Source organism: Oncorhynchus gorbuscha, linkage group LG09 (genome assembly GCF_021184085.1).
Source record: "Oncorhynchus gorbuscha isolate QuinsamMale2020 ecotype Even-year linkage group LG09, OgorEven_v1.0, whole genome shotgun sequence".
In the NCBI taxonomy this organism is placed as follows: Eukaryota; Metazoa; Chordata; class Actinopteri; order Salmoniformes; family Salmonidae; genus Oncorhynchus; species Oncorhynchus gorbuscha.
In genome coordinates this window covers 88,933,175-88,952,155 of record NC_060181.1, presented here as the reverse complement: position 1 = coordinate 88,952,155, position 18,981 = coordinate 88,933,175, and the positions used below count along the sequence as shown (strand labels likewise).

The 18,981-nt window shown below is 40.7% G+C and overlaps 1 protein-coding gene across 1 annotated transcript; it reads right to left on the bottom strand.

Moving 5' to 3' along the window:
* Positions 1 to 477: 477 nt before the first annotated feature.
* LOC124044242 (insulin-like growth factor-binding protein 2-B) lies at positions 478 to 17,439 on the bottom strand. The gene is made up of 4 exons (XM_046363849.1): positions 16,997 to 17,439; positions 3,759 to 3,925; positions 2,040 to 2,180; positions 478 to 924 (listed from the first exon to the last, which is right to left on the bottom strand). Exons 1-4 carry the CDS (start codon positions 17,358 to 17,360, stop codon positions 745 to 747), a joined length of 852 nt encoding a protein of 283 aa, XP_046219805.1. The 5' UTR covers positions 17,361 to 17,439; the 3' UTR covers positions 478 to 744.
* Positions 17,440 to 18,981: the final 1,542 nt, after the last annotated feature.

Below are 18,981 nucleotides of genomic sequence, written 5' to 3'. Positions count from 1 at the left end.
CCATCATGTGGCTGCCACTCGTTTCCCTGAGGCCATTCCACTGAGGAAAATCACGAGAGGAAAGTTGCTACGAATATTGCAAGAGTTTCCCCCTTGAAATCAGACATGTCCATGGTAAGGACAACTTGATTGCTGATTGACTTTCAATGGTGGGCAGTCAATAGGTTGTGTTTTGTGTTTGGTCGGTGTGTAGCCTGGGCTCACAATTTGTTTTGACTAAACGTTTTGCTGTGTTGGAGATGACTATTGTTTTGGTTGCACTCGTTCCATAGGGATGAGAGTTTTAGAAACGTATATTATTTTACCCCCCATTTCTCAAAAAAAAAAGGTTTTAGGCAAATACAGTGTATTCGGAAAGGATACAGACCTCTTGACTTTTTCCACATTTTGTTACGTTATAGCCTTATTCTAAAATGTATTAAATCATTTTTTTCTCCTCATCAATCTAAACACAATACACCATAATGACAAAGCAAAAACAGTTTTTTAGAATTTTTAGTTAATGTATCAAAAATAACAAACTGAAATATCACATTTACATAATCATTCAGACCCTTTACTCAGTACTTTGTTAAAGCACCTTTAGCGAGTTTATCTTTCTTTTGCATCTTAGTGGGCAAGGGACAGGTAACAGCTACATTGAAAGAAACCCATGCACATGACAACTATGTCAGCTGTCAGTCAATTTGGACCGTTCCACTGTGGGTGGGTGGGGGGGGGTATCTGTGTGTGAGTGAAGTGCTGTTATATCTCTGCCATCTGCAGGACGGCAGTGGACTGTGTTCCGGTCTCCATCTCCTGCTCATCCACATACTGGCTGCAGTTGGGGTCCCCCCGCACCTTGGTGGACTGGGCGATCTGGACACCCGTGAAGGGGTTAACGCACCAGCACTCTCCCCGCTGACCGTGGGTGGACATGTGGCACTGGAACACACAAGGGCAAAATTAGAGAGAAAAGTGTAGGAGGACGATGGGGTGATGGAGAGAGGTGGAGGGTTAAATGAGGCCCTGGATCCAGTCAGATGGGGCGTTTTCAGGGGGCTGGTGGGGGCGACGTAACAGGAGGGCGTTTGCGTTTGGATTGGCCGGGATGAGGTGAGATGGAGGGGTGAGGCTCTGCCCCCCCCCCCAATAACAGCCCATCCTCATGTCATGCCCCCCATCCCCCCTGTGTCAACCACCCCTCCCCTGCTCCCCATCCTCCCTGTGGAGACCCTCCTCTCTACCCCGAGAATGAGGTCATAACTCTACTGCGCGGGACTGGATCCCCCCCGGATAGGGACATAAGGGGAGGAGAGAGAGAGCCAAAAACACACTTCATTTTTTCCTTCAATGAGAAAGAACAAAAAGTTACACTTACAGTATTAACCAGAGGAATAAGATGATTACCGAACGATTAAGTGTTGTTGGAGGTGCAGTATTTTTTGAGCCCTGGGAACCGAGGGGTTTTGTCATCAAAACAATGCCCTCATTCATTCTTTCTCTCTCTTACAACTTCAGACAGATGCCTTGATGCTGTATGTTCAGAATACAGATATGTCATATCATTGTTTTGACCACATTCTAAAAATAAGTGGGTCGTTCCAGCAACAAAGACAAGCTTGCAGAGGAAACTGAGAAAATTATCATTGGTAACCAATGTTTTGACTGGTGTAGTGTGGAAATCTTCCCAATGCCTTGCCACAGTCTGTCTGCAAATATTACCTTGTAACTGTTAAAAACATCACCCCATTCTCGGGCTTGTATGTGTGTGTGTGTGTGTGTGTGTGTGTGTGTGTGTGTGTGTGTGTGTGTGTGTGTGTGTGTGTGTGTGTGTGTGTGTGTGTGTGTGTGTGTGTGTGTGTGTGTGTGTGTGTGTGTGTGTGTGTGTGTGTGTGTGTGTGTGTGTGTGTGTGTGTGTGTGGGTGCGTGCGTGTGGATAAAAAGAAAATCACAACAACATTGTTTTTCTTCAACCATTTTCAGTTGACCCTTTTAGCAGAATGAGTTGAGCTAACAAGGATAAATTGCATTAAACATATCAACGATTTGAGACATACCTGTTTGAGATTGTACTGGCCTATTTTTTCACAGTTGGGGAATTTGAGTTGGTACAGATTATCAACATGTCCCCTGTTATCATGGAAGCTCATCTTGGAGATCTCCTCCATCACCTTCTCCAGCTCCTGTGCACAAGGGCCCTGAATAGCACCGACCAAATAAAAAAGTTCAGAAATAGACCATCAGCAGCACAAGGCAGGCCTACTGTAAGATATTATTGTCTGTTATGGCAGCAAGTTGTCTCCATGACTGTTGAATTTAGACATTCAAGTCAGCACCATACAGCAAATAAAGGATTGCATTGTATGACAGGTGCCCAGAGTAACAGAGCTAAGGGCTGAAGGTTTGTATGACAGGTGCCCAGAGTAACAGAGCGGAGGGCTGAAGGTTTGTATGACAGGTTCCCAGAGTAACAGAGCTGATGGCTGAAGGTTTGTATGACAGATGCCCAGAGTAACAGAGCTGAGGGGTGAAGTTTGTATGACAGATGCCCAGAGTAACAGAGCTGAGGGGTGAAGGTTTGTATGACAGGTGCCCAGAGTAACAGAGCTGAGGGGTGAAGGTTTGTATGACAGATGCCCAGAGTAACAGAGCTGATGGCTGAAGGTTTGTATGACAGGTGCCCAGAGTAACAGAGCTGAGGGGTGAAGGTTTGTATGACAGATGCCCAGAGTAACAGAGCTGATGGCTGAAGGTTTGTATGACAGGTGCCCAGAGTAACAGAGCTGAGGGGTGAAGGTTTGTATGACAGATGCCCAGAGTAACAGAGCTGAGGGCTGAAGGTTTGTATGACAGATGCCCAGAGTAACAGAGCTGAGGGCTGAAGTTTGTATGACAGGTGCCGGAGCGTAACAGAGCTGATGGCTGAAGGTTTGCTCTATATTGGACAGTAGTGTATCTGACAAGCATCATAGTGGGTCAAAGTGTGTCCTCTGATGGCTTGGCCTGGGAGGAGTGGGGCATGGCCTGCCAGCGATCTTATTTGGATCTTACAATACCATATGGATGCATAGTTCTAACACATTCTGTTGAGGGAAGGATAATGTAGAAAAAGCAGGCTCCTCTAAACTTAACAAGTCTTCTAATATCTATTTGGAGAAAATGTTGATCTCACTATCTACCTCATACTCTGACGGAAACAGAAAATCCATCTTTTACCATTCCAGCAGGCTGTAAAAATAGTGAATCTTCAGATTAGTTGTCCCTCTGCAAACCCACAACTTGGCTTTGGTATTTCTACTTTGTCATAGAAATGTATTGATGGTCATAATGCAGTCTATTTTTGACGGTATTTCGCAACAGTTATAACCAATTGCAGTATTAAAATAAATCATCTGAATAATTTATTTGAATAAATAACAATCTGTGTGAGCGTGCCAGCGTGTGTCCAGGCGAGGGCACTGCCGTACCAAATACCATGCCGACCAGGGTCACCACTGACCTCTGCATTAAGGCCAATATTCAATAAACTACGGATAGTTGAATTACAAATACCACTTTCTATACTGTAATCAAATTACACAGCAGCATGTTTAGGGAGGAAGGGAGGCTCCTATGACACAGTTCTAGAATGAGTTAACCCTACCAAAATCCAACGCTTAGAGCTAAACTATGTAGTTCGATAATACTAATGCTCATTAAGTTTCTGAATTGCATCTCTCGAATAGCAGATGTGAACAAAGACGTATTTTTTTTTTTTTGTAATGGTTTTTCCTGACCTTCATGGGCTGTTGGGTCTTAGGTTCCTCGGGACAGTTGTTGGTCTTCATCTTGGTTTTGAGCTCGTTCTGGGCCTGCTTTGGAGCCATATCTCTGGACCATATCCAGATCCTGACATCTTTGGTCGGCTTCTTCATAGTGGGGCCCTCAGTGCCCGGCAGCTCCCCTATAGGTCCACACACACACACAGGTACACACACACAGGTACACACACACAGGCACGCACGCACGCACGCACGCACGTACACACACAGGTACACACACACACACACACACACACACACACACACACACACACACACACACACACACACACACACACACACACACACACACACACACACACACACACACACACACACACACACACACACACACACACACACACACACACACAAAGGCTTAGTTCAGTGCCTTCAGAAAGTATTCACACCCCTTGACTTTTTCCACATTTTGTTGAGTTACATCCTGAGTTTAATTGGTGATTTTTCTTGTCACTGTCCTATACACAATACCCCGTAATATCAAAAGCGTGACATTTTTACCTTTTAATAAAAAATGAAAAGGTTTAAAATGTCATTAGTAAATAAATATTCAACCCCTTTGTTATGACAAGCCTAAATAAGTTCAGGAGCAAACATTTGCTTAACAGGTCAAATAATAAGTTGCATGAACTCTGTGTGCAATAATAGTGTTTAACGTGCTTTTTAAATGAATGCCTCATCTCTGTAGCTCACACATTTATCTGTAAGATCCCTCAGTCAAGCTGTGAATTTCAAACACAGATGTCCAGGGAGGTTTTCCAATGCTTTGCAAAGAAGGGCACATATTGGTAGATGGGTAAAAAAAAAAGCAGAAATTGAATATCCCTTTGAGCATGGTGAAGTTATTGATTACACTTTGGATGGTGTATCAATACACCCAGTCACTACAAAGATACCGGTTGTCCTTCCTAACTCAGTTGCTGGAGAGAAATGAAACCGCTCAGGAATTTCACCATGAGGCCAATGGTGACTTTAAAACAGTTACAGAGTTTAATGGCTGTGATAGGAGAACACTGAGGATGGATCAGCAGCAATGTAGTTACTCCACAGTTCTAATTGATAGAGTGAAAAGAAGGAAGCTTGTACAGACTAAAAAATATTCCAAAACATGCATCCTGTTTTTTTTTTACCTTTATTTAACCAGGCAAGTCAGTTAAGAACACATTCTTATTTTCAATGACGGCCTAGGAACAGTGGGTTAACTGCCTGTTCAGGGGCAGAACGACAGATTTGTACCTTGTCAGCTCAGGGGTTTGAACTCGCCACCTTCCGGTTACTAGTCCAACACTCTAACAACTAGGCTACCCTGCCGCATCCTGTTTGCAACAAGGCACTAAAGTAATACTGCAAAAGACGTGGCAAAGCAATTCACTTTTTGTCCTGAATACAAAGTGTTATGTTTGGGGCAAATCCAATACAACACATTACTGACTACCACTCTATATTTTCAAGCATAGTGGTGGCTGCATCATGTTATGGGTATGCTTATAATTGTTAAGGACTGTGGAGTTTATCGGGATGAAAAAATACACAGAATGGAGCTAAGCGAGGGAAAATCCTAGAGGATAAACTTGTTCAGGCTACTTTCCACCAGACACTGGGAGATGAATTCACATTTCAGCAGGACAATAACCTAAAACCCAAGGCCAAATCTACACTGGAGTTCCTTACCAAGATGACTGTGAATGTTCCTGAGTGGCCGAGTTACAGTTTTGACTTAAATCAACTTGAAAATCTATGGCAAGACCTGAAAATGGGTGTCTGGCAAAAAAAAAATGATCTAATGATTCTGTCTTTTCCCAGCAAAATCTGCAGAACTGGGAAGGTTGTATCCCCCATATAAATAACAATCTATTGGTTGCAAGAGGTTTGTATAATAATTTTCCCCCTTCCACTTTCCTCTTCCATTTTTGCGGTAATGCTGCAATTAGTTGGTTGTAATGTTGGGTAGAGCAGACATTTCCATATATTTTTGTTAGCTGCATTTGTGGCATAACTCCACTAGTCCTATTTATGATATCATTGATGAAGATTCTTTTTTAATACATTTTTGTTAATTAAAGTATTATGTTTTTTTATAAGTTGGTATATTTGTTTTATTATTGTTGTGTTATTTTTTCTGTCTTCTCTGGTGGATTAAATTGAAATTGCAACCAACTTTCTTTGCCTTGTTCTAAAAATAGCAATATTTGGGAGATGTTTTTCTTTTCAAATAACTGAAAGTGAGAGTTTGTAATCTGAATAAAGAGGAAAGGCCATTCTTGAACATGGCGTGAGACATTCTTACTAATTTGTTAGAAAACCAGTTTGGATTTAATTATAACTTTTGTATGACTGAAGCCTTTAGAGAGAGGTCTAATGCTTTAATATTTAATCATTTTTGCCTTCTGAATTCATATGAATTCCTATTCATATTCATTTTATAAATAGGCCCATTTAATTTTGGCTTGCCATTCCAAATAAATTGCAACATTATTTTCTCAAATGATTTCAATCACTTTTCACTAGGTGTAGGCAAGACCATAAGCACCAAGGTGAACAGGGATATGACTGAAGAGTTAATCAGGGTGATTTCCCTACAAAGACAGGTATTTACCTTACCATGGTAGCAAGATCTTATCTATTGTTGATAACATGCCTAATCTGTATTACCACATGGTCAAGCTGTGTCCAGTCTCTTGACAACAAGGTTGATGAAATCCGAGCAAGGGTAGCATTCCAGAGAGACATCAGAGACTGTAACGTTCTTTGCTTCACAGAAACATGGCTCAATAGAGACACGCTATCGGAGTCGGTACAGCCAGCTGGTTTCTTCACGCATCGCGATGACAGAAACAAGCATCTTTCTTGTAAAAAGAGGGGTGGGGGTGTATGCCTTATGGTTAACGAGACGTGGTGTGATCATAACAACATGCAGGAACTCAAGTCCTTCTGTTTACTTGACTTAGAATTCCTTACAATCAAATGTTGACAGCATTATCTACCAAGAGAATTCTCTTCGATTATAATCACAACCGCATATATTCCCCCCCCAAGCAGACACATCGACGGCCATGAACGAACTTTATTTGACTCTATGTAAACTGGAAACCACATATCCTGAGGCTGCATTCATTGTAGCTGGGGATTTTAACAAAGCCAGATTCCCTAAATTCAATAAGCATATTGATTGTGCTACCAGGGCTGGTCAATCCCTGGATCACTGTTATTCTAACTTCCGCGATGCATATTTTTTATTTCTTTTTATTTATTTCACCTTTATTTAACCAGGTAGGCAAGTTGAGAACAAGTTCTCATTTACAATTGCGACCTGACCAAGATAAAGCAAAGCAGTTTGACACATACAACAACATAGAGTTACACATGGAGTAAAACAAACATACAGTTAATAATACAGTAGAAAAATAAGTCTATATACAATGTGAGCAAAGGAGGTGAGATAAGGGAGGTAAAGGCCAAAAAGGCCATGGTGGCGAAGTAAATACAATATACAGAATAAAACAATGGAATGGTAGATTTGCAGTGAAATAATGTGCAAAGTAGAGATAGAAATAATGGGGTGCAAAGGAGCAAAATAAATAAATACAGTAGAGGGAGAAGTAGTTGTTTGGGCTAAATGATAGATGGGCTATGTACAGGTGCAGTAATCTGTGAGCTGCTCTGACAGCTGGTGCTTAAAGCTAGCGAGGGAGATAAGTGTTTATATATATATAAGGACCTCCCCCGCCCTCCTTTCAGAAAAGCTAAAACATTCCCAAACCAGAAACCGTGGATTGATGGCAGCATTCACTCGAAACTGAAAGCACAAACCCCTGCTTTTAACCAGGGCAAGGTGATCGGAAACATGACCGAATACAAACAGTGTAGCTATTCCCTCCGCAAGGCAATTAAACAAGCTAAGCGTCAGTATAGAGACAAAGTACAGTCACCATTCAATGGCTCAGACAGGTACGTGTCAGAGTCTACAGTCAATCACAGATTACAAAAAGAAAAAACGGGCCAGTCGCAGACCAGGATGTCTTGCTCCCAGACAGACTAAACAACTTCTTTGCTCGCTTTGAGGACAATACAGTGCCACTGACACAGCCGTTATCAAAAAATGCGGACTCTCCTTCACTGCAGCTGACGTGAGTAAAACATTTAAACGTGTTAACCTTCGCAAGGCTGCAGGCCCAGGCGGCATCCCCAGCCGCGTCCTCAGAGCATGTGCAGACCAGCTGGCTGGTGTGCTTACGGATATATTCAATCAATCCTAATCCCAGTCTGCTGTTCCTACATGCTTCAAGAGGGCCACCATTGTTCCTGTTCCCAAGAAGGTTAACCAGTAGGGGGCGCTGTTAACCAGTAGGGGGGCGCTATTTCATTATTGGATAAAAAAACGTGCCCGTTTTAAGCGCAATATTTTTCACAAAAAGATGCTCGACTATGCATATAATTGCCAGCTTTGGAAAGAAAACACTCTGACGTTTTCAAAGCTGCAAAGATATTATCTTTGGGTGCCCCAGAACTGATCTTACAGGCGAAACCAAGATGCAACTTCAACCAGGAAATGAGCAGGATTTTTGAGGCTCTGTTTCCCATTCGCTCCTTATATGGCTGTGAATATGCTGTGAACGAGCTTATGCGCTCTGCCGTTCCTCCAAGATGTCTGCAGCATTGTAACGTATTTGTAGGCATATCATTGGAAGATTGGCCATAAGAGACTACATTTGCCAGGGTCCCGTCCGGTGTCCTTTGTCCACGTTGGTGCGTAACTCTCAGCGGCAAAACTTTTACCATGCGATACAGACAGTGAGGTGTCGTTCCTGGAAGTGTGCATCATTGAAGAGATATGTGAAAAACACCTTGAGGATTGGTTCTAAACAACGTTTGCCATGTTTCAGTCGATATTATGGAGTTAATTTGGAAAAAAGTTTGGCGTTTGGATAACTGAATTTACGTCTTTTTTTGGTAGCCAAACGTGACGCCACCAAACGGACCGATTTCTCCTGCACAAAAAATATTTCAGGAAAAACTGACCATTGCTATCTAACTGAGAGTCTCCTCATTTAAAACATCCGAAGTTCTTCAAAGGTAAAAGATTTATTTGAAAGTTTTTGCTGGTTTTTGTGAAAATGTTTCCTGCTGATGCTAATGCTAAATGCTACGCTAGTTATCAGTACTGTTACACAAATGCTAGTTTGATATGCTTGAGAAGCATATTTTTGAAAATCTGAGATGACAATGTTGTTAACAAAAGGCTAAGCTTGAGAGTTAGCATATTAATTTCATTTAATTTGCGATTTTCATGAATAGTTAACGTTGCGTTATGGTATTGAGCTTGAGGCTATGATTATGCTACCGGATCCGGCATGGCTCAGCGCAAGAAGTTAAGGTAACTGAGCTAAACGATTACCGCCCCGTACCACTCACTTCCGTCATCATGAAGTGCTTTGAGAGACTAGTCAAGGACCATATCACCTCCACCCTAGACCCACTCCAATTTGCTTACCACCCCAATAGGTCCACAGATGACACAATCGCAACCACACTGCACACTGTCCTAAACCATCTGTACAAGAGAAATACCTATGTTAGAATGCTGTTCATCAACTACAGCTCAGCATTTAACACCATAGTACCCCCCAAACTTGTCATCAAGCTCGAGACGCTGGGCCTCAGCACAAGCCGAAATTCGGCTTGTCACCAAAAGCACTCACAAACTTTTAATGATGCACGATCGAGAGCATCCTGTCGAGTTGTATCACCGACTGGTACGGCAACTGCTCCACCCACAACCATAAGGCTCTCCAGAGGGTAGTGAAGTTTGCACAACGCATCACCAGGGGCAAACTACCTGCCCTCCAGGACACCTACACCACTCGATGTCACAGGAAGGCCATAAAGATCATCAAGGACAACAACCACCCGAGCCACTGCCTGTTCACCCCACTATCATCCAGAAGGCGAGGTCAGTACAGGTGCATCAAAGCAGGGACCGAGAGATTGAAAAACAGCTTCTATCTCAAGGCCATCAGACTGTTAAACAGCCACCACTAACATTGAGTGGCTGCTGCCAACATACTGACTCAACTGACTCAACTCCAGCCACTGGAAAAATACATCACTAGCCACTTTAAACAATGCCACTTAATATAATGTTTACATACCCTACATTACTCATCTCATATCCATATACTGTAATCTATACCATCTACTGCATCTTGCCATCTTAATGTAATACATGTATCACTAGCCACTTTAAACAATGCCACCTTTATATGCTTACATAACCTACATTACTCATCTCATATGTATATACTGTACTCGATACCATCTACTGCATCTTGCCTATGCCATTCTGTACAATCACTCATTCATATATTTTTATGTACATATTCTTTATCCCTTTACACTTGTGTGTATAACGTAGTAGTTGTGAAAATGTTAGGTTAGATTTATCGTTGGTTATTACCTCATAGTCGGAACTAGAAGCACAAGCATTTCGCTACACTCGCATTAACATCTGCTAACCATGTGTATGTGACAAATAACATGTGATTTGATTTTCATGCTGTCCCCGTTACAATGTTTCATGCTGGCCCAGTTACACTGTCTTTCACACTGGCCTTTTGCAGCATCGCTCGGCTTACTAAGAGCAGGCTGAATTGGCCCAACTAACGATTTTCCTCCTCTTCTGACGAGGAGTATGAAGGATCGGACGAATGCGCAGAGTGGTAAGTGTTCATGTTATTTATTAGGAACAGAAACACTAAACAAAATAACAAAGAGTGAAACGAAAACAAAACAGACCTGTGAGGTGCAGCGACACAAAACAGAAAACAACTACCCACAACCCATATTGGAAAACAGGCTGCCTAAGTATGGTTCTCAATCAGAGACAACGATAGACAGCTGCCTCTGATTGGGAACCATACCAGTCCAAAACCAGAAATACAAAACATAGAACAAAAACATAGAATGCCCACCCCAACTCACGCCCTGACCAAACTAAACTATAGGGACATAAAAAAGGAACTCAATATTACACAATGTCTCCATTCTGATGTTCTTACACTCATTTCCCATTCATTTTTTGAAACCCAGAAACGATGTTTATAACTTAGCTGAATGTTGCTATTCTAATAGAGTCACACTGGTGACTAAATTGTTTACTAAGGAGCGAAACTTTACGGGAAGTGAGCACAGAATAGTATGGAAGCACTTTTAGTCTGGTTTTCTTGCTGAGTTAGGACTCTCTGCCTGCCTTCTCAGGGGAGGTGAACTACCTGCCGGGGGCACTGTGTGAGCGTGTGTGTGTGTCTCATTCCACTAACTCTTATCTGTAATTAGGGAGGCACAAACTGAGGAGTATGGCTTTGAGACATTAAATCACTCCTGGGAGGGAGAGCAACCCGATGACTCGACAAAGGTATTCATACAGAGTACAGTGACCGTGCCTGAGTGTCTGAGAGAGAGCAAGAGTGAGAGAGAGGGGAAGAGTCGGAAAGAGAGAGAGAAAGAGGGGGAGAGTCGGAGAGAGCGAGTGAGCGAGAGAGAGAGCGTGAAAGAGAACAAGGGAATGAGAGAGGGGGTATTCATATCTAGTTTGGCATGACTTTACTCAGTATGCTTCTCCTCAAAATGTCAGGGATGGCTGTCAAAATGTCAGGTCAAAATGTCCTCAGCAGTAGAGAGTATAGTGTTCTGGCAGTCCAAATAAAGGTGACCCAGATTCAATGCTAAAATGCACTGTGGCAGAAGCTGTTGAAATTACACTTTTCAAACAGAAATATACACGTTTCAGCTTGTTAGAGTCACTTTGCAACACTCGTGGTGATCCAGTCTTGGCCATAGAAACGGCATCTTACCTGTGGAAAGTCATCTGAACTGGGGACTTTCTGAATGATTTTGGGTACACATTCACTGCTCAAATCAGCAATATACTAAGAGTGAGTAATATACAGTGTTTACAATGTCATTTACGATGTTAGTTTATTTTCTCGATAGTAGTTGTCATTTACAGTAGAACTGTGCTCTCAAAACGTGGTAACTACATTATGTTCCAAATAAAACCTTCCTTGTCTGCCAAGGAAATGTCGATACTTAAAACAGTATTAGGCTACACTCGAGGCTAAACCACTTCAAACAAGTTAAATAATTGAGTAGGTTTTGTCGAGCCAAAAAACCCCGAACATTAGATGAGTTGCTGCTTCTTCCAACTCTTCAAAGTCAAAAGTCCAGAAGTCTTGTATTTGATGACTTAGCAATTATTCCAAAGGGAAGGAGAGGCATGGCTGTCGTATGTGTCAATTGCAACGTGGCTTACTTATGGTTAAAAAAACTTGCAATAAATCACAGGAAGTTCACAAAAAGTCACAAAAAGTTATCCTGCGGGAATAGTCATGATGTGCCTAACCTAAGCTAATTGTGCATATGAGCCTGGAACACCAATCAACAAAAAGGTGTCCTTTATGGGAGTGAACTTAAGTATTTGTCATTGTTTGAACATAGCGAATCACACGACTGTGAATCAGAAACATGTGGTGTGCTAGCAAAAACTTTCATTGAACATTACTTGAGTGGCTGAACTCTAGCTAGCTTAATATAGCAGCCTTGCTGGTTATATATCATCCAAATCTGTGATCAATATGTGCTCGGAATCGTTGGGAAAACTAACAACCCTAAAAATAAACGACACAATGGACTCAAACACCAAGCTAAATTTGATGAAATCTCCATGTTGCATCAGACGATCACAGAAAAGGCAAACATACACAGACATACACAAGACAGGGGAGGTGTTGTGGGAGATTATTGATGAGTGTTAAGCCAATGGCTATGCATCTGGACTTTCTCCCTGACTTTTTATATTAGCTTATGGACATTTTCCAGAACTTTCCACTGGCCCAACAAAGGTCATGTTTGAAGTGTTGGCCTACCAGATCTTCTGAGCACTGGGAGGAAGTCTGATGAACAAGATTAGGATGTGCTAAAATAGGCTAACTTATGATAACAAGTTGCCGTTTTTGACTATTGTGAGCTCTGTCTTTAAAAATACAGTATTTGATTAGTTTAGAAAACCACCTTTTTCAACTCTCCTGGCCCATAGCTTCTCCTTTCAGAACAGGTTCAATGTAAAGCTAATGGCATTCAATTAAGGAGAACATCAGCTGATTGCCTTCCTGGAAAAGGGAGTTCTTTATCCACCTAAAGGGTGTGTCTTCAGGGTCACATGTACTAAAATGCAGCTTCCACCCAGAGCACTCCCTCCCTCTCTATCTTTATCTCTCGCTCTATCACACATACGCACACGCACACAGTAATAAAACACCTGTAGGGGTGTGAGCACACCAAGTCTGAGCACACCAAGTCTGAGCACACCATTACCTGCAGGCCTACAAGGGCAATGCCAGTCCAAAGACAACACACTGAGAGGAGAAAGAGAGAAAATAGAGATTCAAAAATAGGTAACAGATTTAGAGTCGCAAGAGAGGGTGTATTATTGAAAACATTCTCAGTTTACCAGTAAACTATCAGAATGTTGGTATCTTTCAAGGATTGTCATTTATCACAAGACATCTAGTGGCCCTGTTAGGTACTACAGATTATCACAGGTGTCTAAGAATTTTCTGTTCCTCTGTGTGGCTTTATCACATGTAAAAGATATGAAATAATTAAATAAGATGATTTTTAAATAAACAATAGAAAGCCAAAGCTGTAAAATATTATCCTAAATACAAACCATGAACTTTGTGAATACCATTGGTGTTTAATGGGAGTGTTTCAGCATCAAATATCCTTTCTGCATTTTTTTTTTTTTACAAATGTATTTATTTGACTATGTCACTATGTGTTTGTTGTCAATATTTTGTCGTCAAACTGGTGGCAGTTGTGGAAAACAAAAAAGTTGCATTGTTATTTAAAAATAATAATCATTGTTGGTGACATGCTTTTTAAAAATGAGTTAGGCCATTTCCTCTTCAACCATATGGTCAATCTACTAGAAACTCATGGACAACATAGACACAAATATAATAAATGAGTACTATATGTGCAATTATTTAATTATAAATGATCAAAGCTACGATCGATTGCCATAGATGTTCTGTTCATTACCAAAGGTACTGAAGTTTCTGGTAACTTTGGTAAAATGCAGGTAACTTTGAAACCCTAAACAGACTTATGGTCAAACATCAGTCATGGAGCGACAACAGGAAAATGGATTTGATTGCTTCCAAACTGCCACTATTAACTCTTCCACATCTGGGAATGTTTTTGTGTCAGAACAGTGTCTTTGAGAGACTGAATGCAGCTCCAGCCTGTGCAATGTGCACTCAAGCAGATGAGGACAAAGGTTTAAATATCCATCCAAGCACATAATCCCTTTAAAGTGATGAGTGAAACCATTGAGTTAACGGTGTACTGTGTGTACTCTCAAGTTTTTTTGTTGAGTGTATTGGGGAACGAAAGCACATGGTGCATGAGTTCATGCAGCTCTTCAATTTGCTACAAGATGTGATGTCATGCCAATAACAGCAACTGTTATGAAACAAACACACGGTGGAGGGTGAAAAGAGGAATACTCTGTATGGGTGTATGACGTGCTAACTAATTCATGAGGATGTAGAGAGCCCCAAGGTGCTAGATCTGGGACATTTCCCCTCAAGTAAAAGACAACTGATAGCACCTCTGTACACTTGACTGGCTCATGAAATGGAAATGTGATGTGAAGGGTATGCTGTATGTCAGATGGCACAGAGTTACTGCCAGCAGTATTCATGACTGGCTCATGAAATGGAAATGTGATGTGAAGGGTATGCTGTATGTCAGATGGCACAGAGTTACTGCCAGCAGTATTCATGACTGGCTCATGAAATGGAAATGTGATGTGAAGGGTATGCTGTATGTCAGATGGCACAGAGTTACTGCCAGCAGTATTCATGACTGGCTCATGAAATGGAAATGTGATGTGAAGGGTATGCTGTATGTCAGATGGCACAGAGTTACTGCCAGCAGTATTCATGTTTGACCTCTGCTCTGGGAACTAGAAAAGGGGGGAAATTGTTAAACATTTACTTTCTTTTTAAAGAAATGGGAGAAATGGGGTCAGCCAAACATGATTAGCAGTTCAACAAAATATATATACTAATGGATTAAAAAAAACTATATTTTTGAAAGAAAAAAGAAGTATTATCTTTTAAAATATTTAGATGCACTATTGTAAAGTGGCTGTTCCACTGGATGTCATAAGGTGAATGCACCAATTTGTAAGTCGCTCTGGATAAGAGCGTCTGCTAAATGACTTAAATGTAATGTAATGTAAATGTAAATGATGTCATAATAGGACTGGTGGAGTTATGTCACATGCAGCAAACAACAATATATGGAAATGTCTGCTCTACTCAAAATTACAACCAACTAATTGCAGCATTACAGCAAAAATGGAAGAGGAAAGTGGAAAGGGGAGAAAGTATGGAACTTGTCTGATGACCCTGCATTAAAGACCATCATTGGCTAAAGAAAATTGTGCTAAATAAAAAAATAGACCAGTTTCATTTAAGGACCCAAAAATTGACAGCTGTGTCATATAGATTGTAAAATAATTGGGAAGAGATTTTCAATGTACTGATTCCATGGCACATGGTCTATGAACTGATACACAAAGCACCGCTGGATTCAAAACTTTAAAAATGTTCTATTTAAATTCTTGTTAAATTATTATACAAAATTCTCGCAACCAATAGAATGTTATATTTATGGGTGATACAACAATCCCAGCTCTGCAGATTTTCCTGTTATGAGACAGAATTATTTGATTATTTGTTTTGGTACAATATGTAGCTTGTTTTTGGTCGCAAGTTCAGGAATGGCTGAATAATTGCAACATTTACCTGGAGATAACTCTGCAAATAGCACTGCTGGGTGATTGAAAAGTCATAGACAATCGATTAATAATATAATAATACTCTTCGCAAAAAATGTTGTCTTTAATTTACAATCTGTAGAATCTATGAGCCTAGAAAGGTTCAGAACTTTTGTGAAACATCACAGCAGAGTTGAAAAATATATGACAAAAATCAATCAAATCTTGATGGTGTTCAGAGATATATATTTTGGTACTTATTTTCCCCTTGTTGGAGTAAACGAATGGACAATAACTCTTAGGCTTCTACTTCTAGCTTTTACATACTACAGTATATACATTTTACGGACACAGTATAATTTACAGTAGTTATCTTTTGTTTGTTTTTAGTCCCTACCTCCACGCAAACATGTTTTTTATGGGGGATTGGAAATGATGCAGACAATTACATTGATGGAAGGTACAATCTATCTGCAATATTAAAGCTGATCTACTCTCTAAGAAACTAAATAATATAATAATAATATATGCCATTTAGCAGACGCTTTTATCCAAAGCGAATTACAGTCATGTGTGCATACATTCTACGTATGGGTGGCCCCGGGGATCGAACCCACTACCCTGGCGTTACAAGCGCCATGCTCTACCAACTGAGCTACAGAAGGACCATATGAAAAAAAAAATAAGTTTGACAAAAGAGGTTAGCTTGTTTTGCCTCAAAGATCAATAGCATCTACCAGTTAGTTCAAACATACCATGTCAACATTTATTCCCAGATATCAATAGTGACCCATTTGAACACATATTTTGGTTTGGAGAAACAAAATACATGTTTTGCCTCTGGCCTGGTGCCATTTACAACTAATGAAGGAATTGTTGCATGCTGCTTAACAATGGAAGCCATTAAAAAAGACAACAGATATATTGCTGATCTAATTATGATAGAAACACCCAGAGAAGCAATATATATTCCGTATGATACCAGGTTATGTGACATGACATTTAGCAGATGCCATGCACTTTCATTGTGTGGAGACCTTTGTGGCCAATTAAATAACTCACACACTATGTTTTGGTTTATCATGTCACGTGACCTGGGTTTTACTCTTTATTTAAATCATTGTCATTAAACTGTCCCCTTTTGTTTTTATATCAGATGGTTCAGCACCATCCTCAGACAAATGCTGTAATTTGTTGTCTAATTCTCATTTCTGGAAAATGCTTAAAATAAAGGTTAAAATCCAGGTCATGTGACATGATTAACCAAAACACAGGGCCCTATGTATAACACAGAATATTTACCCTAAATTAATGATAACCTTCTCTTAGTGACAGTTTAGTTACTTACCACTCGTGTCCCGGTGCTCTTCGGTGCGGTTGGGTACTGTGTCCACTTTTTGTGAGCATCGCCCTAACCCCCGAACCAGCTGCTCCAAGGGCAATTTTGAATCTACAGTGGGATAACAACGCAGCCCTGTGGAACACCTCGGTGTGTAGACGCCACAGAATTCACCTTCTAATCGGGCACACACCGGACAGCAGCCACAGGCGGGCTCCCTGACTATCTCAGTACAGTTGGTGGCGAGCTTAGGACATGCAGTTTGGCGCTCCGCAGTGCATTTCGGACAATAAAATACCAAGTCCCCGAGCAATAGGCCCGGCAGAACAAGTAACGTAAGCAGAAACAAACCGCAGCCAAAATATAGCACCATTCTGCCTCTAGCTGTACTGTTTATTAAAGAGTAACATGAAAAGATAAGGATGTAAACGTTGTGTCCAAAAGTGCAACTGTCATCTGTGTTAGCATAGCAAACAGGAGAGAGACCCTGTGGTGCAAGCCTCAGGGTCCTATCACCTGTCATGTTTCTGATAGTGTATGTCAGAATCCAAGGTGACTACATGCATCTAGTAGTGGGTTGTCTCTTACATAACGTTTGTGTGCAATGGATTACAAATCATTGAAGGAACAAATTGTACAATGTCAATATTTGAATAATTATGTGCTTGTGTGTTAATATCCATGCTTCTATAATAGCAAGAGCCTGTTGTGTGCTTTCTAATGATATTATCTCTAATAAGAAAACATTATATTTTATCTTAGGCTGCACTGCTGTCCCTAGTGAAAAATGATCCTAAGCATTCATGCGATTCAGCCATTATGTCAAGATCATTTTTGCTCTTCATAAGAGTATGTTTAAATGACAAGAATACAAAATAATATTACAGCGTGTGCTGAGTGTCCCTGACATGACCACTCATTTCTCGCATGTTCATTGACACTTAATTAAAGATGTGCCTTTTGGACCAAAAATAAATGTCTCTCCCTCCCCAGTACGTCCCATTGATTTCTTGGTAGCGAGTAGCGGTTGTTGTGCTTATCCACCAAACAGGCTTCTGTAAACCCATACAGGGTGTCTGTATCTCTTGGCCACCGTTGAGAGCAATGGTTGTTGACTCAAGGGGGACAAAGATAGCACGTTTGTGTACATACATATGTGTGGGCAGCGGGTTACCTATCTGGAATGAATTGTGAAGTGAAGGAGGAGGAAACTGAGAAGCTAGTTTGGATGGAGATGTCTATTTATGTAGAACCTTAAACCACCACTTATTTAAAAGCAACTTATCAACACACAGTCCATTAATTTGAGGATTCACAATATGCTATACAGATCTCTCAAACATCTACAGTATGAAACTAAATGTAATTTACCCACAAAAACATAAACTTTCACATGACAAGCAAAGCAATTCTGTAGCTGGGAGCCAATGACACATCAGCATTTGAGGGGTCAAAGAATGCTTTGGGGGCTTAGATTACACCATATGTTAATTTTAAGAGTAAATTAAGAATTCAACATGATTTTTATGTTAAGTCCATAATGTGTTTTTGAACTGTGGTTAGGCTATTAGCTGGGCAAAATTAGGCTACATGAAAAGTACAATACTGTTAATATAGCTGTGTGTTAGTGTGTGTTTTCAGTGAATTTATGTACAGTGCCTTCGGAAGTATTCAGATCCCTTGACTTTTTCTACATTTTGTTACGTTGCAGCCTTATTCTAAAATTGATTAAACATATTTTTTTCCTCACCAATCCACACACACAATACGCCATAATGACAAAGCATAAACAGGTTTTTAGAAAATGTTGCTAATTTATAAAAAACATATAAAAACTTAAATACCACATTTACGTAAGTATTCAGATCCTTTACTCAGTATTTTGTTGAAGCACCTTTTGACAGCGATTACAGCCTTGAGTCTTCTTGGGTATGATGCTACAAGCTTGGCACACCTGTATTTGGTGAGTTTCCCCCATTCTTCACTGCAGTTCA

Coding starts and splice junctions, on each gene's coding strand:
- LOC124044242 (XM_046363849.1), bottom strand. CDS start 17,360: ATGGTGCTATATTTTGGCTGCGGTTTGTTTCTGCTTACGTTACTTGTT. Junction 3,926..16,996: donor AGAGCACCGGGACACGAGTG/GTAAGTAACTAA, acceptor GTGGACCTATAG/GGGAGCTGCCGGGCACTGAG. Junction 925..2,039: donor GCCAGTACAATCTCAAACAG/GTATGTCTCAAA, acceptor TGTGTGTTCCAG/TGCCACATGTCCACCCACGG.